General features: G+C 37.8%; 1 protein-coding gene across 1 annotated transcript in view; it reads left to right on the top strand.

The window, feature by feature from the left end:
* The window catches only part of LRP2 (LDL receptor related protein 2), a 195,359-nt gene that overhangs the window by 60,810 nt on the left and 106,792 nt on the right, over window positions 1-27,757 (top strand). Inside the window, exons 9-20 of the mRNA XM_054562744.1 lie at window positions 1,588-1,707; window positions 6,860-6,988; window positions 8,945-9,114; window positions 9,785-10,008; window positions 11,036-11,242; window positions 13,370-13,572; window positions 15,412-15,552; window positions 16,978-17,181; window positions 20,952-21,144; window positions 22,896-23,021; window positions 24,572-24,702; window positions 27,140-27,277. Coding sequence (XP_054418719.1) covers window positions 1,588-1,707; window positions 6,860-6,988; window positions 8,945-9,114; window positions 9,785-10,008; window positions 11,036-11,242; window positions 13,370-13,572; window positions 15,412-15,552; window positions 16,978-17,181; window positions 20,952-21,144; window positions 22,896-23,021; window positions 24,572-24,702; window positions 27,140-27,277 — 1,986 coding nt within the window. The remainder of the gene's footprint in view (window positions 1-1,587; window positions 1,708-6,859; window positions 6,989-8,944; window positions 9,115-9,784; window positions 10,009-11,035; window positions 11,243-13,369; window positions 13,573-15,411; window positions 15,553-16,977; window positions 17,182-20,951; window positions 21,145-22,895; window positions 23,022-24,571; window positions 24,703-27,139; window positions 27,278-27,757) is intronic.

Genomic DNA, 27,757 nt, shown 5'->3' with positions numbered 1-27,757 from the left:
GGTTGGCTGGGTAGTTTTAATCTAGTCCAGCTCACTCTCTTGTCAGGATGTTGTGATAAAAGCTTTGGCTAGTCCAGGCTTGTTTACATGGTGGTAGAAAGGGCAAACCTTAGTGCAAGAGTTCTTTAAGCCTTTGCTTATGTGATGTTTGCTGAATGTCCTATTGGCCAAAGCAAGTCACTTGGCCAAGTACAGATTCAATGAATTAAGGAAATGGACTCCATCTCTTGATGGGAAATGTTTCAAATATCAGTGGCTTTTTTTTCTCCTACTACCCAGGCAGAATGATTTTTATTTTTAATCCTCATATGAGAACATTTTTTTCAATGCTTTTATAGAGAGAGGAAAAGAGAGAGGAGGGAAAGAGAGAAACATCCATGTGAGAGAGAAACATTGATTGGTTTGCACCTCGACTGGGGATAGTATGCACCCGGACTGGGGAGTGAACCCGTGCACCCTACGTATGTGCCCTGACTGGGAAGGGAACCAACAACCTTTTGGTTATGGGACAATGCTCCAACCAACTGAGCCGCACCAGCCAGGGTGGGCAGTATGGTTTTAATGGCAATTTTGATGAGTATAAAGGAGATTTTATTCTCTTATAATCATGGAAAAAGCCTTATCTGGCCATACTCAGAAAAGAAGTTTCTGGTTCCTGGGATATATACTGTGAGTTAATTTTTTTCTTCTTTTTTCTGAGGCTGTAGAATATTTACCCCACCATCAACCAATCAACTCTGTGAACAGCTGACTGTCCTGTAAGAGAATAACAATTTATGACCTTGATTTCATCCATGGTACACACTAAATTATTTAGTGCTTGCCTAGAAGTGACTATGTACCTGTAACCTTAAGGTCTTTTTTTTTTTCTACTTGAAAAAACTTGTAATCTTTAAATATGTGGAGATTTACACATGGCATTCTTTTTTTCCTCCCATTTCATTTAGGAGCTCCTTTTAAAAAGGTTTAAAAAGGAACAAGAGATAGTCATATATCTCATATATCAAAATAAAAATAAACAGTACAAATTAAAATACAAAATAGAAAATACAATTAACAGGAAAAAATATATAGTCACCTGAAATCCCACCACTTGAAGCTAGCCACAGTTAATGTTTCTGATGTTATTTGCAATTCTGTCGCTTGGGAATTCCTGGCCCCTTCTATTATGTACACACAAAGATAGACTTATGGCCTGATTTTTCCATAAACAGCTTTAAAAAAATTTTTTTTTTATTGTTCAATTGCAGTTGTCCCCATTTTTCCCCCTTCACTCTCCCCTGCCCTGCCCACCCCTGCCTCCCACAGTCAGTCCTCCACCTCCGTTGTCTTTGTCCATAAACAGCTTTTTATGATGATTTATACTTGCACATAGTTACAATTTTGAAAAGGACTTTTTAAAATATGAACTGAACTTTTGTACTGTAATCTTGCTGTTAGGCTTGAATGGTGACAGTGTCTGTGCTTTGACTTGACCACACGCTTACTTAGGTTTTACCTTTAAAAAAAAGCAGCACTTACTTCATAGGTAAATGGATCTTGTTCAGAGGTGACCATTCATTTGACAAAGTGTTTTTCTCTGTTTAGATGTGACTTTGTGTCCTTTCTTTGGCTGTGAGTATCAATGCCACATGGCACCATTTGGAGGGGCGTGCTATTGTCCCCCAGGTTACGTTGTCGACCAAAATAACTCCCGCAAATGTGTCGGTAAGTGACAGGTGGGAACGCCTGGTCTTTCGTCACAGTGCTTGCCACACTGATGTGTTCTATGATCTTTGACAAAAAGGATTTTGTGCCTGTGAATAGGAGTGATGGTCTGTATAACAAAGAGCAACAGTCTTCACAGAAAACCTGGACATTGTGAAGTTTTCACTGTGAGAAGTTTTTGTGAGGTGCACAAGGCAAAAACAGGGGTCCTGTGATGAGTTGACTTGCTACACGGATACCTGTCTACTACCTGATGATGGAGATAGTCCTTTGTGTTTTCTTTTTAAGTATTTGGACGCAGGGTTGGAACAGCCTTACTGGTTGTTAAACACTAAAATATGTCTGTGTGGTTGGTATGCAGCTGTTGCCTTCAACTCTGTAACATACCACACCCTGCTCCCCCGCCTTCTTCTACATCATGCTCCAACCTCCCCCGGACCCAGCAACTACAGGCTGGTCCGCAGCGGATCACTAGGTCACTGCTCCTCTGACCGTACTGACCCATGCTGTGCTGCTTGAGAATTCCATTGATTTTTACCTCTACTCAAAGCTAACATTCAAGAAGGACAAACTCTACCATGTTGCTGCCAGCTGATGGCTGGTGTTGAACTAGGCACCAGTGCACCAAATGTTTTCCACATCTGCCCTATCTGGAGTATAAGAATGCTTTCTTCCACCAGGAAATTTTTGAATGTGGTGAGAGCCAGCACTGCATCCCACTGCGATTAGGATGGGGGCTTATGATGGAAGAATTAGACATGGCCAAGTAGCACTGATTTTTAGGTTTTTTAGGATTTAAACTTGAATTTTTAATGCCCTGATTTTTTTCTTTTTTTCTAATTTTTGATATGTGAACAACAAATGTAGTAGCAGAAAGTGACCACAGAGGTTCTACAAAAAGCTTTGTTTTTGCTGGTGTTGGAAAAAGCACCTGGAAGGCGATGGAAGTGACTCACTAAACATGACTTTTCCCAGGACACTTATGTTCTTTTGATATTTCTTAGAAATTTGAGCTTCTACAGGACTTTCTGGATTAAAACAAATATGGCGTACATAAGAAATACTTTTATAAAAGTGTCTCTTTTGAAATATCTTCTAAAATATTAACATAATTTGGCCAAAAAGATTGACTTTGGGTAAGCCCAATGAAGTTATTCGGTCTTTAGTCTCAGTTCTTGGCTTCCAATTTAATTATACTTTTGTAATTATGGTTGATCTTAATAACTACTCATAACCAGAAAAACTTTTAATGCCAGAAATGAACTCTGGTTTAACAAATTAAACTTGGAATTCTTGAGAAAGTATTCCCAGTGTTAATGAAAACTGTAACAGTGGGGCTGACTTACCTGTCACATGCCAAGGAACACGGGACTTTTTGTCCGGTAAACAATCCAATTGAGGTTGTCCTTGTGGTGTTCAAAGTGGTAATTTTAGGTTTCTGATATCCGGGACCATGGTCTGATTACTCCTATATTCAACATGACACTTAGATTTAGTGCTTTTTGTAAATCAGCTTGAGACATCCCGAAGACTTAGAGAACTCTGAATTATTTACAAAAGCCCCCAAGTTTCAAATAATTTCAAAGCATTTTATAAATAAAACATTATGATCTACAACTGGCATTAAATAAGATTGCAGAAGCTTTTTGTGTTTTATCATTATCATCATCATACTAGGGATGCATTTAAGAAACGTAAAAATCTTCACATGCATGTCCTCCTTTGGGCGGCTCACTGCCTTTGGAACGCCTGCCTGTGCTCCTGGGCATTGCCGTGGGGGCAGCTCTTCTGTGAGTGTGAGGCTGCTCCTTCGTCTTCGGCAAATGTCAGGCTTCTCCAGCCCCTTGACTGCCACCCAGCTGCCAATCCGATTTCCAGTCTTTTAGTGGTCCAGGCATTGCCCCCTTCTCTTAGTAGGAAAGGAATCCCAACAGAAATACCAGAAGCCACATTCTCAGTGTTACATCAGGTTTTCTCTAGTTTTCCTTTTTCAACCCCCAGAGAGGAGTTGGAACTTGCTAGGCCTTACAGGTTTTCATTGAAAGTGATTTACTCTTTCAGAATCCTTAGTTCAGTCTTGGGATCCCCACAGCCCATTTGGCCTTTCTGAATTTTCCTCACCCTGGGGTTCAGAGAGCACATTTTTCAATATCTTCCCCTGATATCTAAGTCTGTGATGAGCTTTGGGTTATATTTCCAAGTATTTAGGGTGTCTCATACACCAGAGGTCTAGGCCACTTCAATTTTTTTTTTTGAAGCCATTAAGAAATGAAAAACTGTCATAGCAAAGTTCTTACACTGAGCCTATTAATGAATGTAATACAAAAAATTGCAATATTTTGCACAAGATAATTTCAGGATTTTATAGAAAGCCTTCAGTTCATAGCACGCTGGGAATAGCGTGGTCTGATACTGGGACACTGGTTTCAAGTTTCATGGCGAACATCTTTCAATTCTTTCAGTATGTGCCTGGGACTTTATTACAGATAACCTCATTTGAAGATTAGCTCAGAAGTCTACACTGAAGGGCCTTTGTGAATGTGAGACCCCTGTCACCTGCAGAGATCTTTTCTGTGACCTTCCTTTTCCTTCCAGAATGCATTCGTTGCCCCTGAATTTTGAATCTGGGTTAACATTTATTACAAAGAAGACTATATTTTGTTCCCTTTGTAAAAAGAACTCATTAGTTTCAGTGCATGACATTATAAGACCAGTTACACTTATTTCAGCTGAGCTTTTAAGAGAACTGCTTTGGTTTGCTCTTTCAAGCATTTCACTTCAACAAATACTCTCTGTATATCTGTCATCGTCTGCATGGCTGACCCATTACAGAGGCATCAGGTGTTGGAAACCTATGCGACATTTGTCACCTTAGACATGGCTCCCCAGAGAATGCCTCAGTGATAATCAAGAATAAAATTGAATAATCCCGACACGAAATCTTGTGTCTTTCTACCGTTTATCTGCTGCTGGTAGTCTTGACCTGGCGGCATGCTGAAGCAGTTTACGGGGTTATTGTCTCCAATTGACAGGACATGCTGTTTGTTGAGGGGATGACATCGTGGTGTAGAGTTAGGGCTGGAAGGTCATTCAGCATGGTGGGATTTCACATAGCCAGATGGATCAGAGAGTGTCCAGAGAGTCTAAACTAAAAACGGATTTTTAAAATTATTTTCAAAGCAGTATTTGTTAGTTGGAGGGGACAAAGAATAAAAAGGAAAGTACAAGTAAGAGGGTGGGAGGTCGATATTGTAAAGCAGTGTTTTAGTGTTTTATATACTTAGTTTCTGCTACCTTTCCTGCGCTCATGAAAACAAGCCTACTTTCTTGTTTTCAGTTTAATTGACTATGGATATTAATTAGCTTTTATTTTTCTCCAAATGGAGAATATAGTTTTATTCAGTCACTAAAAGTGACATGATTCTAACCTTTAAAGCATTTGTAGCCTAAGTGATAGGAGGGTCATTGGCACCAACAGATTACTAGTTATGGCTTGTCTACCTTTGCTTTTCTTCCGTTTACCTGCTCCCAGGTGCCTCCAGACCCTTAAGCATAGTCTCATTGGTTTTGCATTAAAAATGAGGTCAGGACATTCTGGAAGTTTGAGGGCGAATGTCCTGTACTTTACTCCTACTTTGGCGAAGCCTCAGATGCTGTTTTCCCAGCGCTGAGGTGAGGGCACAGAAGAGATGGACCAATGTGGGCTTTTTATTTAGACTCACATGCCCTTTTATCTTTCCAAATAGGAACAATTTTTTTTTTTTTTTTTTTAGTTACAATCTTTGGAAAGAAAAATATCCTGGCCCATGTTGTTATATGTGGGAAAAGTAAAACCATTAGCTTATTCCCATGACTTTCTTGAGCTTTCTGGTTAAAGAGTCACCAGATGGTGGGCCACCAGCAGGGATGGTAGAATTCAGTTCACAACTCTGACATTTGCTGCAAATATAACTAGATTCTAGAAATCTGGAGGATCCTAGACCTTAGAGTATAGCAGTTTCAGGAATTCTAATTTACTGGAGAATTTTCTGAAGCGCAAGGGCACAGGAACCCTGTTGGTATAGGTCATGGCGGTCACCCTTCCCGGCAAGGGAGCAGGGTGAGGGAGGGTGAAGAACGGATGTGAACGTGGAGGGTCAGGTGAAATATTTATTTGATGCCAGTCTACCAACTATAGGGCAATTTCTGCACCCTTTATGATTTCCAGTTTTGAAGAAAGGCTCTTTATCTCATGTTGTTCCCCATCTCCATATTCTATTGTTTATAGGTCAATTATATTGAATTGCTTTTTTACACAGTAGCATTCTGGGACAGTATGGCATTGAACAGAGTTTTATCATGTAGTGAACACACAATAAATGCTTATTAAGTGAATGAGTAATATGTTAATAATTAAGCAGAAGAGAAGATATTTTTCATTTTAATTTATTTTGATTATGATTTTTTTGACATCAGAAGGAAGGTAGCTGGGTAAATAGACCTTTCCAAATAGTTTATTGAAATCACAGGTTTGTGTCTTATTGAGGGGCTGGCTATAAGGCAGTTGTTACTTTGTCCTGAAGTAACACTGTCCAATCAAACTTCAGTGAAGATGGAAATGTCCTATATCTGTGCTCTCCTTTATCTAACACTAATCACCTGTGGCCACAGGGCACTTGAAATGTTGCAGGGGTGACTGAGAAATTGAATTATTACTTTTAGTTCATTTTAGCTAATCTAAATATAAATCTAAGAAGCTCCAGAGGGCTAGTGGCTACCCTCTAGCTACCCTACTATGCTATATTGTAAAGCATAGTTTTAAAGGGAAGCGTTTGCATGAAAATTCAGATATTTTATAAACCAACCTTAAGAAATGAAATGCAATACCATAGGGCTATGAATTGAAGCAACGTTGTGCTTCTTCTGTATCGTCATCTTTCATGTAGATTTTTAAAAATGTGTTTAAATGCTCTTGGGTTTTCCCTACTAGGAAGATGTCTGTTTTGAATTCCTATTTTTTGTTGTATGACTAGAATCTGTGCTACCTTCAGAGGGTGTTTATTTAGACAGGGTCATCGCCATATTCTTGTATAGCTTGTCCAAGATGTTTTTCAGAGGGTACCCAAGAAATGTTGGCAAACCTGATTAAAAATATTTATTTTCCATGTGGCAGATTTTGATGATTGTCAGGTATGGGGAGTTTGTGACCAGATGTGTGAAGACCGAATTGGCCATCACCAGTGCCACTGTGCGGAAGGGTACATCTTGGAGCATGGGCGGCATTGCAAAGCCAATACGTCCTGTGAGTAAATTAAGGGCACTTGAATCCCTAAGTAGTAAACTTATGACTAACATTCTCCTTTCAGAGCAGGTGATGGAAGAAATACCAGCATTTATGCAAATGACAGAATTAGTCATCATGAATCTGGAGGGATCCCTGCTGCTGGAAGAATGTGTCAATGCGAATTTCACACTTTGATTATGGATTAATATGTGAACAATGACGGTCATTATTAATAGTTTTTTTATTGGTTGGTTGTTCACGTTGGGCTTGGGCTATTATGTCATCTACCACATTTAATTATGGAATAAATTTTATGCCTACAGGCGACCCACTTGAATATTTATCCTATAACTCGTTTACCTATGACACCATAGGTGACAAGTATCTATTGAAATAATTTTGGTATTGTTTATGCACAATCTAGGGGTGGTTCAAAATGGGCTTGCTAAATTTGGATTACAGTTTGTGAGAATGCCCTCTTCCTGGGAGTTTTATTAGAATCAATCTAGAGTATTGTAGCAGAGAAAAACTAGGGGGAAAATCTTTTAAAAAAGAAAAGATGGCTAGGCCACCCCAAAGCATTTTTGTCAACAAGGATTTCTGTGTAAGAAGATTTCAACTTTACTATCTTTTCCAGTTTTTTTCCCCACTTGATTTCAAAGTGCCTTTGGTAGCTTTCTGAAACTTATTTATCTGCTCACATGATTGATGAATAGCCCATTTTCTAGTTGATTTTGTGTAGAGATACCTGTTTTGCTGTTTATGAACTTGTAGGTACAGCTGGTTTTTAAGAATTAAATTTATTTTTGAATAGATAATATACCCATATATTCCAAATTTTTAAATTATAAGATGTAATTAAAATAAATAATAAAATATCTTCTCCATCTGTTTCCCTTTGCCCAGTATCCACTTCCACTCTCCCATGGATATTTTAATGCTAGAGATTGTTAAATGCATATATAAGAATATACAAATGTTGGTATTTAACCCTATTTTTACATATATATATATATATATTAGAAAGCTACACACAGTTCTGCATCTTGCTAATGAGCATAATAGACTTTTTAAGAGCTTTCTGTATCAATGCAGAGAGCTCTTTCTCATTCTAATAGTGGCATAATAGTGACATCATCCATTTTTTGGATATACATAATTTATTTAACTAGCCCCCTACTGATGGACTTTGACATCATTCCTTCTTTTTAAGCAGAAAGCATTATTTAAAATATAACTTACTGGGGTGACATTGATTAATAAAACTTTATAGGCTTCAAGTATACATTTCTATGATACATGAGCTGCATATTAATTGTTGTGCCCACCACCCAAAGTCAAATCATCTTCTGTCACCATATATTTGACCCCCTTTACCCTTTTCTGCCTACTCTCTGGTAACCACCATTCTGCTGTCTATGTTTATGAGTTTTTGTGTTTGTTTTCCATTGCTATTGCACACAGGACTGCCATGGATAATGTTAATTCATTTTGCATGCTTGTGGGTATAACAGGTATAGCAGGTTTGGATCCACCATTGCCATGTTTTTCACAGAGTGATTTCCTGCCCAGGAATCTTTAAAATGCATTCTGTGTTTTACACCGTCTAAAGTTGCACCCGGGATAAAGTGCCCATTTCTTCAAGGATTCTTGAAAAATACCCAATGTATTCCCCTAGTGTCATGGAAAGTGCATTGGACTAGCAGCAGTCAGGACACTTGAATTCTTGGCAGACTGTCTTCCTAATTTACAGCGACTTTGGATACTTCATTAAGCATCTTTGTGCCTCAGTTTGCCCATCTATAAAATGAGTACAATGACACCTTTATGTCTGCCTCAGAAGTTCACTTTAAAATAAAGTAAGAAAATGTAGAAGAACGTATTTGAAAAAGCAGAAAAACATGTCATTTGTAAGTTATTTCATCATCTTTGCTCATTTGAAGGAGTAATAATGCCTTCCTTTTTCATACTTAGCTGGTGAGGCCTCTGTTATCTTCTCTGATGGTCGAGATTTGCTAATTGGTGACATTCATGGAAGATCCTTTTTGGTCTTGGTAGAGTCTCAAAATCGTGGAGTGGCTGTGGGTGTGGATTTTCACTATCACCTACAAAGAGTCTTTTGGACTGACACTGTGCTAGATAAGGTAAATAGAAATTTCAGGAGGGTAGCTTGGGAGCTGATAGAACCCCAAGCACAAAGTGTTGATAGCTTTTCACTTTGGGGGGAGTAAAGGGAAAAGTTCCTTTGTTTTCTAACAAAAAAGGCCCTTGAGATATTTTATGTTAATCAGCACCTTTTCCATGCTATACTATTACATGGGACCCATTAAACAAAGCAGTCTATTATATGGATTAGCCTTGAGCAACTTTTAATTTTATTCGAAATGGAGTCCAAAAGCCTAATTAAAAGAAATAGTAGACATTCTTTCAAAACTGGATAGATATTTGGTAGTAATTTTTGAAACTTGATCATTTAAAATGTAAAAAATACTCTGCTTTCCCGTATGATAAAAATCAGATTTTACCTGCATCTTCTAAATGGAATCATAATTGTGGATTGGATAACAAATATTGACATTATTTTGTCTAACAGCCAAATTTTCATTATACTGTCTTATATGGAAAATGTGATGGTTTTAACTTCAACTTTGAATAATGCAGTGGTGATTTTTAAAACATAAATTTTAGAGACTCCAAAAGAATTATTGAATTTTACTTCTCCCTCTTACATTTCCTGTACCATTAATAAAATTCTGATTCAATTAAGTTGCATAAAATTTTTAAGAAATATAATAATTTGGGTTTTTCTTTCAGGTTTTTTCAGTTGGCATTAATGGTTTAAATATCCAAGAAGTTCTCAATGTTTCAATTGATGATCCAGAGAATCTGGCTGTGGACTGGGTTAATAATAAACTTTATGTGGTGGAGACCAAGGTCAACCGCATAGATATGGCCAATTTGGATGGAAGTCAGCGGGTTGTCCTTATAACTGAAGACTTGGGGCATCCCCGGGGAATTGCCGTGGACCCAACTGTTGGGTAAGTGGTGTGAAAACATAATGATTCAAGTGTTTTTGGAGTTTTATCTCTTTCCCCACACATAAAACATCCATTGGATTAATTGAAGGTTAATTCTGATTTCTTTTCGGCTCTGTGCTCTAGAACCCATGCTTTTGTTCACAGAAGCTTTAAAGGAATTGGCTAAATATAGTCTCACTTGAGGATATGTAATCCAAAAACACACTGATATACTAAAAATATGTGATGTTTTGGGGTATAATTTCATTCTTAGTGTTTGCCATATTCACCTGGCTGAGAGATTGGACTCTGTTCTCACTCAATCTAATAATATTGTTACAACAAACATTACTTTTGTTTCACTGTTATTAAGATCACCACTCTAGCGTGAATTAGCATGAACTGTCCTTTTTAGTGTTTTCTTGTTACAGACTAGGGTTGAGATGCCAATGTTAATACCGCATTATAGGTTGTTCAGTGTGAATCAAGCCAGCAAGACTAATGCTTTTCTCCTGGTGTAAATTGAAATTTTCCTGATCTCCACATTTGAAAACACTTAGCTCTCTCTTCAGTTTTCCCAGTTGAGTCTTGGGACCCTTGAATGAACTTTAGGCTACTAAAGTGTTGGTGAATGGTGATTATTCATTTCTACTTCATGGTATCAACTGTCCTTCCTTGAACATGGATATGTTCTCTAGACCATGCCTTAGAATGGGGAATTAAGGAGGGAAATGGCTCAATAGGCTCAATAGCTATTTTTAAATGTGAAAAAGTGATGTGAAAGAGCCAGGGAGGAGGGGTGAGGGTGGATATAAATTTTCGAGCTGCCATATTAGTACATTTTAATAGTTGCCATTTGGTGTTGTTGCCTCTCCTGATTGGCCTTCTTGGTCTTTGATTTTTAATATTTTTTAACTTCTCTGTTATTTTATACCCCTATAGCTCTCTAATCAGGTAGAGGAAATTTCCATTGATCCTTACAAAACAAATATTTCCAGGTAAACTTGTAAAATAACAGACTCTTTCATCTTTTGTTTTTCTTTTATAGTTACTTATTTTTCTCAGATTTGGAGAGCATTTTTGGGGGGCCTACGGTGGAAAGGGCTTTCATGGATGGTACCAACCGTAAAGATTTGGTAAAAACCAAGCTGGGATGGCCTGGTGGGATAACTCTGGACATCTTATCAAAGCGTGTTTACTGGGTTGACTCCCGATTTGACTACATTGAAACGGTAACTTACGATGGGACTCAAAGGTAAGAAGTATTTTTTTATAACTTTATGACTTTGGGGAAAGTGCGTCAGGTTTATGGAAAGGGATATCAAAGAGCTAGAATTAAAATACTGTTTTTTTGGTTGACATCATTAGCTTGAATGACATTTGTGTTGACATTTGCATGGTGACCTGCTCTGAGTTTTGTTAACTTTTCTTGTGTTCCATACTAACAGCCATTAAATATTACCTAGAACATTTTGTTCTTTGATTTCTCTTCCCAACCCCTCTTCCACTCTCAGGATAAAGCACATTATTTTCACTAATTCCTGAGTCCATCTATACCCTGGCACATTTTACTCTGGGTCCCTTATGGTTTGTTTCTAAAGATAACTTTGTCTTTTAGCTTTCTAACTTTCCCTCAATAAATAAATGCTTTATTATTTATTAACATTTTCTGGTGGAAATTAATTGGATTTTACTCTGCCCTTATATGTTTCAAATTTCAAAGAGAAATTTTGGCTCATATTTTTACCTGATATACTTCAAAGATAGTTAAACAGTATATTTGAATGTGGAATATGGCATATTTCTTTCTTCATCTTCTTAGTCTGATTAAAGCTAACTTAAGTTGTTAACTATTTTATGTCCTTTCCTTTTGATATTTTCAAAAGTGGTTTTAAAATTTTGACCAAGAAAAATTACTCAGTGCATTCAGCAAATAAACTGGCCAGTTACATTTTCAGATGACTTGATTTTATTGTCTTCTCAATGAAGACATAGTTTTGTTTTCTCCTTTATCTCTTTTGTAAGGATAGTATCAGAGTTTGCCATGGGATTTTAATACTCTTAGAACAGCCTTGGTTAAATAAAGTAATAAGGCTATGACTTCTTATCCCTGAAACTGGTTCCTACAGTGAGAATATGAATTAATTTAATGAAAAAAAATTAGTTTACCTGATATGTCATATAAAAACAATTGAAAAATATCCTAATTTTTCTTTTCCATAGGGATTATATTATACAGTCCAGATATTTTTATGCCAAGGTTAAACTAAAACATAAAAGATAAAAATTAATAGAGTTTCAGAAAGATTTGGTTTGCTGGCTGTGAAGAAACATCAAAGACATAATAAATCTCACATGTAGAGCTGAAATCATGAAGTTATTGCCCCTTGCTTTGCCAGCAGGTGGCATTCAGGGATCTGGAATTTGCTAACTGAAAAAGAAAACTATTCTCTAATCTTAACGTACCATATCATTATTGAATGTTTTAAAGAGTGAGCTAACTTGTCACCTTAGGTTTCTTAGTTTTCTTTTTTCCTCTGATAGTGTTTCCAGTGTTGATATCTTCACTGAGCTCTATTGAGTGCTTTTCAGTTTTCAGGGGATGCTAAGATTTTTCTTAGAAGGCTTCCTATTATGCCAAAAGGAAAAAGAGAATGAGTTTTTCCTCATGCGTTGTTTTCCACCTCACTTTTCAAATATGGCCTGAGTTATCCTTTATGTAGATTTAGCCATGGTGGACACTGATTTCTTGCCCTTGCTTGGTACCTTTCACTTATGTTTTCTTCCCATGTAAGTAGCTCTGGGCACAGTGCTTCTACCACAAGTAGATATCACCTGACAGTTTCATCAAGCAGAGCCATAAAAGTGGCACAACACTGCTTTTTTTGCTTTCGCTAGAGTGACATTAGGAACATGCTCTGTGTGTTTGCTGCGGGTCGAACTTTACCACTCACTGTCCTGTACCCTAATTGCTGAGAAATGGTCAGTGGTCCAGTGTGAAGTTCATGTTGAAGGCATCCTCTACCAGACTTTCAATCCCTTGTTACACACTTTCATCTATGGATTTTAAAATGACATGTCACATCTTAGGCCTTTTATGTATCAGGCAAGCTTAAGAGAATGAAGAGGAGGTGAGAAAATGGTAATTTCTTTAAAAATATCTAAAACAAGCTAGGACAAGGACCGGTTTCAAGGGTCTTTTCCACAATGCATGAAAATCCTTCTATCCAATGTACATGGAAATATATGTATTTTATTTATAAATTCTATATTTGTAACAAGAAATTTTTTAGCTTTTTATGCATTTACTGGAACTATTTTCACCTTTAATCAAAACAAGGCAAAGCAAACAAAAAACCGTGCTATTTATCTTTTGTAACAGGAAGACAGTGCTTCATGGAGGCTCACTCATTCCTCACCCTTTTGGAATAAGCTTGTTTGAAGACAGCGTGTTCTTTACTGATTGGACCAAGATGGCTGTAATGAAGGCAAACAAGTTCACAGAGACCAACCCCCAAGTGTACTACCAGTCTTCCCTGAGGCCCTTTGGAGTGACTGTTTACCACTCGCTCAGGCAGCCCTATGGTAAGCCCCACAACAATGGAGATCTCATTTGGTACTGGCTTTGATAGAAAGGTTTTCTCAAAACTATGGAAGTGAAGGATGAGGGATCGCACAGAGATTTGGTGACCTTCTCAAATACACGAAGGGTCATCTAGAGAGTTAAATCTTCTGAAACTGGCAGAGCATGAACATTCTGGAGAAATTGACATATTTCAGAGTTAAATCTATAGGGAACTTAGAGATTAATTTAACAGATGTTTATTGTCACCTGTGATGTGCCAGATTCTGTCTATATAGCAGGGGATATAGCAGGAAACAAGCCAAACCAAACTATCTATCTTGACTCTACTAAGAGAAACCTTGTAACTATCCTCTGATATTACGGTTGAGAAAACTGAGGCCCAGAGGAAGATAATGATAGGCCTAAGTGTTCATTTTAGGGACTTTCAGAGCCATTTTTTTTCTTCTCTATTGTACATTTAAGACACCTGTTCTTTGGTTTGCATTAGGCCTGTCATAAGCAAATTGGGTTTGGTGACTGACTCTGGCTGGTTACTTATTTAGAAAAAGAAATATTTTTATTTAAACACTGTTTAGTCTTATTTTATAGTAAGTTTTGTTTGTGTTTTATGGTTTTAAATTGACATTACTACCTGGACGATATGCAGATCTTTTCTGTATTTGTACATCAAAGAAAAGAAATATGAAAAACTAACCTATGACGGTAGAAAGCTTAATATTCAGAGAATGACAGATTTCATTTTAAAACTCTTGTGTTAAGTGATGGGTCTCTGATCTCTCCTAATCCACCATTCTTGCCACTTAGAGTCAGATAATCACATTTTGATCCCACCTTGCTGATGGAGAAATACTATAATTAGATTGTTATTTATTTATTTATTTTTTAAAGAAACCATCCACTAGAATTAAAACAATCAGATGAATATCCTTCAATGTAGTCATCCTGGGAAAATGCATACTTTATATGAAAATATATAGTGTATCTGAAAATATTTTGGAACTCTCTATTTGGAATAGTCTGTTTATGAGCCCTTGATAATAAAAAAAAATTACCCAATTTTATTATCCAAATTATTTCTATTATTTTGCCTCAGAATGATGTCTGGCTGTTGCTTCTTCAAATCAATCCACCTGAGATGGTAAAAAAGACTATTTTAAATAATACGTCAAAGGCCAAGAAGGCAATTTCAAAGGCACATAAAACATTTTTTAGCTGTGGCAACATTATGTACAGTGAACTTCCAGAGTCACTATGTTTTGAGAGTGATTTTCGGAAGTATAAATGGATTTGTGTTGCGGTCTGGTAGGGTTTTGGAGTCAGATCTGAATTACTATAGCTGGTTGGCCACCGAATAATCTTGGGCAAGATGTTTTTTCTTTAGAGACTTGATTTCCTCTATGTAGGATTGGGTTACTACGACTTATCTCTTAGAGTCATTGATTGTAAATTGGTTCACTAACAGAGTAAGCATCCAATGAGTTATATTTATATCTTATGAATGGTAAAATAGCACTTCCTGGTTTTTTGGGGGGCAGTCATTTTCTAATCACTGAGGCTAGCAGACACAATCATTGGGGAAAAGAACCCCCCAAACTATCCATTTGTAGGAATCTTGTTTTTTGCCACCACCCGTTTGAGAGTAATTGGGAGAGAAGTAATGAAACTGAGAGGCCCAGCGCATCTCTAGAGGTGGTTGTGTATAGCAGCAACCCGTAGTGATGTCTCCAAATTTTACACGCGTTATTCCATTTCACCTACAGGGCTCAAAAGTGGCTTCACGTGTCTGGGTAATTACACCTTTCTAACTGAGATTTCCCCCTGTGCATTTTCCCCTCCAGCTAGCAACCCATGTGGAAATAACAACGGGGGCTGTGAACAGGTCTGTGTCCTCAGCCACAGAACAGACAATGGTGGCTTGGGTTACCGCTGCAAATGCACATTTGGCTTTAACCTGGATGTGGATGGCCGCCACTGTGTTGGTAAGAGATTGGTTTTGGAGTGTCTTTCCACAAGGTGGCGTAGGGGTATATGCTGCTTTTGGACTGTGCCAGCTCCCAGTCATACTTTCTCACTTTTCTGTAGCGCATCGGGCATCTTCCTCAGTTGGCACCGCTCCCCTAATACACAGAGCTGTGTTTAAAGAAGTAACTTTCTGTCTCTTGGGACTTGCCTTCATCCACAGCTATGGTTTCCTGAGCTCCCTTTCCTCTTGGGCTCCTTCCTGAAATCTTTGTCTTTTGAACTAGGCTTTTGAAATTTCATAGGATTTCATTTTGAGTTCTTTTTCTGCTATATATATCTTCTCCAGTTTAGACACCAGCCTTAACTCTCATGGGAAGCACTTCACATCACGTTTATTCACCTCTGCTAGGCTCCTGTGTGTGCCACTTGGAGTTAGGTAATCACATCTTGACCCCAGCTGGCTTTATTGGGGTGGGTCATTTCCTCATCTAGTTTTTTTCTTTTCAGTTAAAATTTTCTCTTTATATCTGCTTCTTTAATCTGGGTCTCGTTCTTACCTTAAAAACTTCCTTTCTTCCTCTTTGGTTACCTACACACCTACTCATAATTGGGCTACTGCCTGTGCCTCAGCTGATACATTCTGACAACATTGATTTCTTTTATTTTCACTTCGACAACACTCCTTGTTATGCTTTTGATAAATCCTTGCTGCCCAGATGGTGCTGCTCTGGCTTAGTATATGAGTTCTCTTATTTTAATCCAGACAAATTTGTTTACTTTGTAAGTAATCCCACATTCAGATAAAAATCACCCTTATTTAAAAAACCATGTGTTTCCAACTATTATTGTCTAATATTCTTGTTTTTAGCTCCTTCTGTAATTTTTTCTATGTCTCAGATATGTAGATCCTTCGTTTTTCTCTTTCTGATTTCTCGGCATACTGTTACTCTCTCCTTTGATTTTAAATATTACTCTTTCTTTCCTATTTTCTACATTTATCCTCTCCTTTCTCTTCTTTCCCTCCTTTATTTCTTTCTAAATAATTTACCTTGTTGCTGTTAGTTCTTCTCTTTTGCTGGTCGTTATACCTCAAAAACTGAGGTAGGATTCTCTATACAAAAGTCGATCTTATCCTAGAATTTTGATGAGATTAGTATGAGTTCAGTTAATACTGCTTTAGAAACTAAACATGGATACCATCTTTTATATAAATAAATCAGTGACAAATTTCTCAGAGAGAAGAGTGTTAATACTTGTGTGGCCTTTATCGCAGCTTATCTTTTCCCCTCCCTCCTATTATTTCCACCTATATTCTCTACAGATTTATTTTTGTGTCTTTTAGAATTATGAAATGTGCTTTGTGGATGTGTAAGTAGTTTCTGTGGAATGTAGGAGGGCAGGCACCAGGCCGTGTGGCTGACTGCACTGTGTTCTTCCTGTAGCTCTGAAGCAGTTCCTGATCTTTTCATCGGAAGTAGCTGTTCGGGGGATCCCAGCCACTGCCTCCACCCAGGAAGATGTCATAGTTCCAGTGACAGGAAATCCTTCTTTCTTTGTTGGAATTGATTTTGATGCCCAGGAGAAAACTCTCTTTTTTTCAGATACATCAGTAGACATGATTTATAAACAAAAGATCAATGGCACAGGTGAGAGAGGGCTTCGAAATTTTTTGTGTGTTTTGTTTGTTTTGAATAATAGTGCTAATGTATGTAATTTGCTTAGTCAAACTTTGCATTCAGTTCTTAAGCAGGATCCTTTACTGAAGACTTTTAGTTCAGGAAAAGAAATCTATTGCTTTCTGCCAGGAGCCGACCTAGCCTTGCTGTCTGACAAGGTCGCAGAGCGACATGGACAATCGAAAGGCAGATGTCCAGAAGCTCGACTCTTGGGACTTTCCTGTTTACTTATGGTTATAATCCCCCTCTCGGGGGTGTGCCTGATTGCTCATAGAACAGCCCCTTTGTATGGTGCTGCAGGAATTCCAGGGAATGAGACAGATAGGACAGGGAAAAAAAAAAAAGGAATTGACCACTAAGCCCTGTACCCTATGTAAAGAAGTCTGTAAGAAAATCAGAGGGCAGGAATGGCAGGTCCTCCTATAAGCCACAAAATCACCCAAGCCCGTGGGCTATCGGGCAGCCCCCAGGTGGGGAGGAAACACGGGAAGCAGTAGGATAAATAAAGCCCGGGGGAAATGGGGAATGTAAATGTGGGTGCCTGAAACCACTGTGGAACCATTGCCTTACACGGGGGCATACATGGAGGGAGAAAGAACGGTAGGGAAAAATGGAAAACGTGCGAGGTGGCAGGAATAGAGCTTCCTAGAGGCCTTGGCAGGCCTTGGCCCCGCCCCCGCCAGTGTTATAGAATAAAGGAATCTAGGAATACTGTTAGGAAACAATTAAATAAGTATTATAAAGAAATAGGGTGCTGGTATTATATCAGAAATTATGAGTGAAAATGTGCCAGACAGGGGGGTCACGGCAGGACTTCGGCAAGGCTTCCGCAAATCACCTTCGCGGAGTATGTCTCAGCAGTGTCCGCTTTAGGACTTCAATGCTTGGTTAGAAATATAGACTCAGAGTAATAGAAATAAAGTTCAGCATAGAGGTAAAAATAAGTGGGACGTTAAAACCCCATGACTATGTGGTGAGGGAAACTGAAAGAACCAATGTCTGATTTATGTTAGTACTTAACCACAACTTATGTAATGTCCGACTATAAATAAAGGACTGCCTGCGTGCGGCAGACAGACTGCCCCCAGCTCCATACCCGACCCCTCATCCTTTCACTGCGCCGACGCCGGCCATTCCAGTGGGACCCTGAAGGTCGCTGGAGCGGGACTCCGGCAGCTTTCCTTATGAATTAAGTTTAAACGAATACTTTTATTTTCACAATTACAAATGATGGTGCATTTGAACAATGGCAAATATGAACGTGAAAGAAGCTGACACTCCATAAAGGAGTGTCAAGTGTATGAAAGCAGTTAATGGGTTAATTGACTGGAGGCTGTTCCCTCACATACAAGCAGCCATATTGATCCAGGGGGACCTCTTCTCTTTAGGGATGCAAGGCTTACCTAAATTCTGGGCTTGGAATAATAATAGTTTTTTTTAAAAAAGAATTATATAAATATGGATTTACTATACAATTTTGATGGGAATTCTGTCAAAACTTTCATAATCATCACCAAAAGATAAATTATATTCAGTCACAGTTTACTGTTGGGTCCTTCATTCAATGATGGCATGATCCAGTACTTTGATTTCTCAACCCTGTCGTTTGGAAAAAAAAAAAGGTATCCAATATAACATAGTGACTAAGAGGGCCAGCTCAGGAGCTAAACAGCTGAGTTTTGAATCCTGGCTTCTTGCATTTCCAAGTTACTTAATCTTGAAGGTACTTAATTTCTTTATACCTCAGTTTCCTAAATCTGTAAAATAGAAATAATAATGGAGGTACTGCGTATCTTACAAGGTTACTGAGAAAATTTTAGGCTAATACATGTAAAACACCTAGAATAAAGTTTGGAAAATAATAAATATTCAGTAAATATTAGCTATTTTTATAGTTGTTATTAATGAAAAACTGTATTACCCTGTTCCATCCTTCCTCCAACCCAGACTTGCTCTTCATAGGTAATTGCTTGCCAGTCTTTTAGCACTTTTGTTATTTGCCTCCATGTTTCTAAGTATTAATACTTTGTTTAAACTACTATGTCTTGTCATTTTAAACATTTCCTTCCTTGCTATAGATGAGGATTTAGTTCTTTTACATTTCCCTCAGCCTCCTTAAAAAGATAGATTGCAATTTTTGATTAAGTTTATGGTAGCTATTTATATTATTAATATGATATAAATGTTAATGTTCACTGCTAAGTCAAATAGTATTCGATGATGATATTTCTTGAACAGTTTCTTTTTCTGGAGTCCACAATTGTCTCCTCTTCATTTACTTAGTTTTCTACATAACTATGATGTATTTTTTTGCAAATGCTCCTAACCTGGGGTATGAGGGGAAGGCCCAGGAAGGCTTCTTGCAGGTGCTGATAAACACATCCATCCGATCTTTCTGAGGTTCAGACTTATGAAGTCGACTGCCTATTATATATCCTACCTGGACACCCCACAAACACCTGAAGACTACTCCGTCTAAATGGACGCCTTTATCCCGTTTCTTACAGACCCCCTGCCTAAGGAACATGACCACTTCACCTTTCCCCCCCCCCCCCCCCCATTCCCTGCCAGAAATCTGGTGGTTCTAACTTCTCCTCTTCTTTTAGCCTCTTTCATTAACTCATTAACCTCCGGCCGTGCTCTGGGACCGGTGAAGTTGTCAATCAATCTCTTTCTCTCTCCTCCTTCCCCTGCCCCACGTATTTGCTTTCCATCCCCAATTCACCTCTTCCCGTGGGAAACTTCTCCACACCTCCACCTTGCCCTGTGCTCCATTCAGGGACTGTTCTCGCACCATCCTGCGCACGTCTTCATCACAACACCCATTACTGTTTTATTTTTGTGTCTTGGATTAATCGCCTCTCCCTCTCGCTCCCACTTCATTATAAATATCTTGAAGACAGTGTCCACACTTCTTTCAAGGTGCTTCTCTTCCCTATGACTCAGCTTTTTTCATCTATAAAATAGTATGTGAGCCAGCTCCTGCTCAAAGTAAGTGCTCAATATAAGCTATTATTAGTAATACTATTAGCAATTTTCTAAATATCTGCTCTGGTGGAATTTTCTTGGTACAATTTTCTGCATACATGAATGGAAAAAGTGCAAGGATTGTTTTCTTATTTTGAAAGATAGAGGTGTGATTGCTTACACTGATTCAGAATTTCTTTGTTGAAGAAAGGAAAAAGAAGGGAATAGGTATAAAAATTTCATGAAGAGGAGAGTGGTCTTTTCTCTCCTGCATCTAGTTCTGAGTTCCTTTCTGGTATCTTCACTGGTCTTTTCCAAACTTGGCAACTTTGTGGCTATGAAATACTGTTGACGAGAGGGTTGGGCGGTCATAGCTCAGAGATATCCCCCAGTCGTACCTGGCAGCGTCAGTTTATCAGAGCTGTCTGTGGGTGGTGTGTGTGAGCATGTGAACTCAGGTATCTCCTCTTCAGATGTTCTTGCAATGAGGATTTTTTTTTCCTTGAACAAGGGAGTAAATCCAGGCCATACTTCTCCTGCTTCTGTTTTATCGAAATCATACCTATTCTTTGAGATCTAAACTTTTGGGAATGGATAGATTCTAGGTGCGTCTCATATTGTTGCTCAGTAGTTTACAGTTTTTTAAAAAAAGGAATTTTGAATGATACTGAAATGTGCTCTAATTCTGACATAATTTAAATATGCAGTAGTAGGAAAATGTATGTCTTATAAAATATGCTTCATTTAAACTATGTCCATATTTTAACTTACAGGAAGAGAAATTCTCACAGCTAACAGGGTGGAAAGTGTTGAAAGTTTGACTTTTGACTGGATTTCAAAGAATCTCTATTGGACAGACCTTTCTTATAGGAGCGTCAGTGTCATGAGGCTAGCTGATAAATCGAGACGTGAAATAGTCCAGAATTTAAATAACCCACGATCAATCGTAGTTCATCCTATTGCTGGGTAAGTGTGTCCAGGTTTTTTGAGAGCTTGAAAACTGCATGTAAGTTACTGAAAAGTGATGCCATAGGGATCTGGCAAGTTCAGCAAATATAAGATTGACTCTATAAGTTGGTGTCACCTTAAATTTTATCCTTTTAGCATAAGCTTAAGTAATCATTCATCTCCTTGAAAAAACTTTCTTCTTACTTTCTGCTTTCCCAGTTTTCACAGAAGAGAGAGAGAGAGAGAGAGAGAGAGAGAGAGAGAGAGAGAGAGTGTGTGTGTGTGTGTGTGTGTGTGTGTGTTTCCACAATTGCAGAGAACCTGCTAATGTAATGCAGGTTCATTGGGGAAGGAATGAACATGCAGCAGAACTATCAGAAAAGGCTCCCATGTTTTCCCTGCTCTAATGTATTGATAGGCAGCTTAGTGAAACTTACTTGATCAGCACTGGTTTTCAGAATAAAATGTCTCAGATAACAGACAAAGTTTCATGTTTAACCATTTCATAATTTGTTGTGTTGGACTACAGAAGACAGAACAGTTCACACTATTCCCTTTAGATTCTTATCTTTCTTATTTAAATACGTTTAATAGTTAATATGTTTGTTTAGAACAAGTTGGAGCTAAGTGGGTAGGAGTTGTATTTGAATGGAACAATTAAAAAAAAAAAGACTGATAATTCACTAAAACCTGGTTCACTGAGGACATAGAGTAAGCACTATACATGTATAATCTCACCTAATCCAAAAGCTAGTTTGTGAATGGGGTATATAGAGTACCTGTTTTAGAGATAATGAACTGAGGCTCAGAGAGGTGAAGTAGCTTGCCCAAGGACCCACACTTTTAAAGCAACAGTTAGTAGTCAAATTCCAGATGTTTGACTAGAAAGCCTGTGTGTCTAACAACTCTGTAGATTGTCTCTAGAGTATTCATTTCATATTTTAATTTTCTCCTTTTGAAATAAATATAAGAAACATTTTAAAACTGATATTGATTGGGAATTTTATTGCCCTATGGAGAGCTGAAGTGTTGATTTTTAAACGAGTTTATATTGAACTAAATCTTTGGCATTTGGTTTTGAAAAGCCATTAAATTCCTTTCCTAATGACTTCTTCATTTAAAATATTATGAAGTCACATTTCAGAAAAGACTAATTTTAGTTAAAAGTCCCCTCTTCCCCTCCCCCTGACTTATCTTTTTGCCACTCAGATTAAAAGAGATACCTTAGGTAAGATAGTCCTTAAGAGTTACATTGTTGATTAAGACGCATTCTTCATCAGGGGTGAGATGCTGCCCTACAAATTTATTAATTCCTTGTGGAAGATGACTGAAGAGTGACGTAGTGGATCAAGGATGTTTAATCCAAAGACAAATAGGAGATTAAAATCTGTTTTCTTGTTCATAGTTGAACAACATGGACTATTTAAAATGTAACCTGAATTGTTTCTTTTTAAAGAATCTGCTTGGTGACAGTAGTTTTAGGTCCTAAGTCTGGCACAGTGGCTCTCTGCTTTGGATGTCCATTTAATAGCATTTGCACTTGTGGATTTAGTTATATATTGAAAACTGAATCTTTAATTAAGAATTAGATAAGCAGATCCGGTCCTCCCCCCCCCCCCCCCATTTCCTCTGTGCAAGCCCAGTAGCATATAAAGAAAATAAAATTATTTGCAGCAAGTCCCCGGAGAATCTGGGTTTGTGCTAAATCTCTCTAAGTCATGTAGTATGTCCCAGTGTTAATACCTTGGATTTATTACCTCTTTTTCTAGGTATATATTCTTTACTGATTGGTTCCGTCCTGCTAAAATTCTGAGAGCATGGGGTGATGGATCTAATCTTTTGCCTATAGTAAACACTACTCTTGGATGGCCCAATGGATTGGCTATTGATTGGGGGTGAGTAGAAATCATCCTGAATTAATGCATTCCCATTTACTGAGGGGCCCATATGAAGTAATACGTGAAAATATGATGGAATGAGGAAACTGGTGCTGCTTGTCCTCAGGTGTTTAGGTATTTTTCCATCATTGATGGGCAATGGGAGAAGGATGTGCAACACTGTGAGAACATAAAAACACAAACACAGTCAGCCAGTTTCTACTGGAACAAAAACTAATGCATTCGTGAATATTCTGAGGATATTGCTAAAGGAAGCAGAATGATACAATCTTGAAGAAAGTATGGAGGGGAAAATGCTGAAACCCCATGAGAAGTAGGAGAGGGGTTCGATGAAGCGGAGGTCATGTGTAAGTGCTAGAGGGAGCATCTCGAGGTTAGGGAATCCTTGGTGTCAATTAGTCAAATGTATATGAGGTCTGTCCAGAAGGTATCCAGCCATGCACTGTGAAAAAATAGAGGCATTTATTGAAGAAGATATAAGATACAAGAAACATTTTACATAGAACAATGATGCCTCAGTCCCCTTCAAAGGAGGCACCTTAGGACCTCAGACAGTTCTCCCAGTTGCCATCAGCTGCCCCATCATATTTCCCTGAATCTCATGGATGGCCTGAAATTTCTTCCCTTTCAAAGGTGATTTTAGTTTTGGGAAAAGCCAGAAGTCACAGGGTACCAAATCGGGGCTGTAGTGGGGCTGAATTACCTGGGTGATTTGATGTTTTGTCAAAAAACTGCAAGAGTGGGCATGTTGTCATGATGAAGCTGCCAATCACTAGCTGCTGATAGCTGCAGCCTTCTGAATAATCTGAATAGTTTCCGTGGGGGAATGTTTAAGCTTAATGCAAAATTTGATGCAGATTCATTGCTCTACTCATTGAGTCATTTTGAATGCCATGGGTACACAGTCCATATGCTCACTCCATGGTGTCCACCACCCCCACTGACTAGTACAGTGAAGTTGTCAGTGTTCATGCATGTGCATTCCAGTCCACTCTCCTTGGCTGCCAGGTTACATGGATGTTGCAAAACTGTTCTTGTTAGATTAACAATGGCTGGAATTTTTCTGGACAGACCTTGTATTTTTCTGTGTTCACCCTGGGAGGATTTTTGGAGTATAAGATATAGTTCTTAAAAAATTGATGCTCAATTTAGGAATATAAGAAAAGTAACAGGGTAAATAAGCTTGCAGATATGAAATGCCAAAGCAGTTTATAGGAGAAAAAAGAATAAGGAATGCATTTAACCTTTCAAACATAGATTAGCTACCAATGTTTTTCTAGTTTATTTAACAGGTAGCAAAACAAAATTTCTAACTTATAGATGATATTTCAAGTTTTCTAAAACATTTAATTGAAAATCACTTCATAAAAATAGCTGTATCTTTCTTGGTGGCATAAAACTGTTCCATTTTTAACGAGTATAATTAAGTTGTTGGAACTTCACTTAATAAGTGTGTCAACTGAACATACTCTTGTTGAATGCCCTCATTATAAAGGGTGATTTGTTAGTTTCTGGATAAGAATTAACTAAACATTTTGTTATTTTAGTGCTTTACGATTGTACTGGGTAGATGCCTTATTTGATAAAATTGAGCACAGTACCTTTGATGGTTTAGACAGAAGAGCCCTGGGCCATATACAGCAGATGACACACCCATTTGGACTTACCGTCTTTCAAGGTATGAAGCAAGAAAAGTGTGTGCTGTTTTTATACTTTGCAAGTTGTAGTAGTGGTCTCATCTTCATTTGGCAATCTCACATTTCTGGTAAATCTTACTTTAGAATACAGAAATTAAAATGGTAGTATTATGTATTGTCAAATTACTTCGTTTGTTGACTAAATATTTTACTTTTAGAGTGTATTTTTTTTGTTTTAGATACTTATAGATAATAATATTGATGATTTGTATGGGTATAGCACTTCCTAGGATACACATATTATACAGTCTAACATACCAAGTACTTGGTTAGATAAATATTAAACAAAGAAATAGTAAATTACAGTCTTCATTATTTTCAGAAGTAAAACAGCAAGACCTATTTGTAGCAACTATTGTAGGATTTTGTTCTTTGATGTTTGTAAAAACTCTTCAGAGTTTTTGTGGAAAAACTATTGTATGTATTCATCAGCCGTATACTCACTGCATGACTGAAGGTTTTTAGTCATATTACCTCTGTTTTATAGAAATGTCAATATATAGCTTATGAAAAATAAAGCAAAATGTAGCCCCCCTGTCAAATTATTGGATGCTACTAGTAAAGATTTCTGGAAGCATGGAATTCCGGAAAACTCCCCCCACAGTGGTCACACTGATGTATCAGTTTTCCTCCTCTCAGCTCCCCTCTTGAGTGCAGGCATGCTGTTTGATTAGAGTTATTGGGAACGAGAATGTAGCTTCCCCCCATAAAATAGGTGGCTGGTGAGGAGAAACGAAAATCTACTCCAGTTTTGCCTGACAAACCATAATTAGTCCAGTTAGACAGAGTGCCCTATTGTGAACCACCAAAGGCTTTACCAATAATGTTAGTCGTGTCCATGGCTGACACTTCCTACTCTGAATGATTACCACAGTGCTGAAAAAAAAACCCAAAAAACAAAAACGAAACAAGACACTGACAATAAATCAAAGACTTTATCACACACACATAATGTGGAATAAATACCTAGTAAATATGTTACATATTTCATCCTGCTGTCTGTTTATCTGTGGAGGAGTGTAAGGTATTTAAAAATATTTAAGAAATGCTTTTATGAGATTTTTGATGAGTCAATTATATTCATCCCCCCGAGCACTCACTCCCTTTTCAATAATGACATCAGTTACAAGCTATGTGCTGTCACACAGGAATACTATAAAAAATGTTACATTTTATCTGCTTTTTGCTGGAATGTTCTGGTATTGAATAAAAATGTAGTTTCACTGCCTTTTGGTTTCATCAGTATGAAAAAAATCTGAGTGCAAAACCATGAAACACAGCATTCTCAATCAATACTAACAGTTTTTTCCAACTCTTCTGCCCTTCACTGGGAATATCTTATGGAAATTTCTTCTGTCGTGTGACACCATGGGAATCATGCATCTTTCTAACCATGGCTGGATTTGCTTGACTGTCACACCACACAGGACTAAAACGTTTAGTGGATTCCTTGTCCATTTAAATGAAGTAAAATACCTTTGTGAGCGGTGTTACTGAGATTGCCAGTCAGTCTAGATACATTTAGTGCGTCCAGGGACTTATGAGTTATTGATTAGACCAGTGATAAACAAAACTAGTCTAATGATAAAATTTGTGACATCTCAGTTGTCTGGTTATTTGGAATTTTTGGTCAGTTAAAAGAGAAAATCCACTTTGACTTAGTTCTTTCTGTTAGGAACTTCTCTGCTTTGGCAGCTAGTGTAAAGTGAATATTACTAAATTTCTGATGTCAAGAATCTTACATTAGTTTTACTATTTTGAGCTTCATGGAACATTAACGTGGTTGTAGGTGTAGGCACACTTCTGTGGTTAATTTTATTAAGCCCCAAACATACTGAAAGCTTCTTTTTGGACTAGATCTGTACTTTTCTTTTTCAACAGTTTTTTATTAAAAATTTTAGTAAAAATTTAAAAAATATTCTCATTAAGACTGGGAATATGAAATTTTTGACCTGGAGGGGAGCTTAGAAACACTTGTCCATTGCTTTAATTTTTCCAGGAAAATGAGACTTCACATAGTTAAGAATTGCCTTGCCACCACTGATCAGGTTAGAACTTCAGGTGGGATAAGAACTCAGACTTATGAGGCACCCTCTAATGCTCTCTGAGAGAATCCTGATGGTTTTAAATTTATATTTTCACCCATGGAAATCTAAACATAATTGGTATTAAATTCCATCTCAATACTCCATACATGTTTGCCTGAATATGGACCCTAATATTACTGAATATATAGCCTCTGTAAGAGTCCTTTTTAGAGAGTGATAAGTCATGGAAAATGAGTACAGAAACATATTACACATATTTATGGGAGAAGCTTCTCACATTTGCAAGAAGCATTACGAACCTACTGTATGTTTTCAAGTGATTTATAAATGAGTTGTGACAAAACTACTCATCACTCATATTTCTTTTTAGACTATGTGTTTTTTACTGACTGGAGACTGGGTGCTATTGTTCGAGTCAGGAAAACAGACGGTGGAGACATGACAGTTATCCGACGTGGCATCAGTAATATAATGCATGTGAAATCATATGATGACAGCATCCAGATTGGTGAGCGAGACTGCCATGCTCTTTTATATATGTGTATCTATTTAATACAGCGGCTCCTTTTTTTCTTTAAGTGCTTGTTATTTAATATAGATCCTGATAGTTTTATACTCCTGTCACCCAGACATTTAATGCTGGAAGACTTAAAAATCTCTGTTCAACTCTGCTAACTCTTAAGAGTGTCACTGGAGCCCTGGCCATGCGCTCAGTTGGTTGGATCATCATCCTGTACTCCAAAAGTTTGCAGATTCATTCCCTGTCAGGGCACATACGTAGGTTGCTGGTTTGATCCCCTGTCCGGGCGTGTATGGAAGGCAACCAATTGATGTTTCTCACATCACTGTTTCTCTCTCTTTCTGTCCCTCCCCGTCTCCCTTCCTCTCTCTCTAAAAATCAATAGAAACATAGTCTCAGGGGAAGATTAAAAAATTTTTTAAAGTGTTGCTGGAAAAAATACATTGAATGTTATATTTTGCATGTTGA

The sequence above is a fragment of the Pteronotus mesoamericanus genome, unplaced genomic scaffold, assembly GCF_021234165.1.
Source record: "Pteronotus mesoamericanus isolate MK-2021 breed Mesoamerican mustached bat unplaced genomic scaffold, CSHL_Meso_final scaffold_651, whole genome shotgun sequence".
NCBI lineage: Eukaryota > Metazoa > Chordata > Mammalia > Chiroptera > Mormoopidae > Pteronotus > Pteronotus mesoamericanus.
This window is presented reverse-complemented; position numbering and strand designations above follow the sequence as displayed.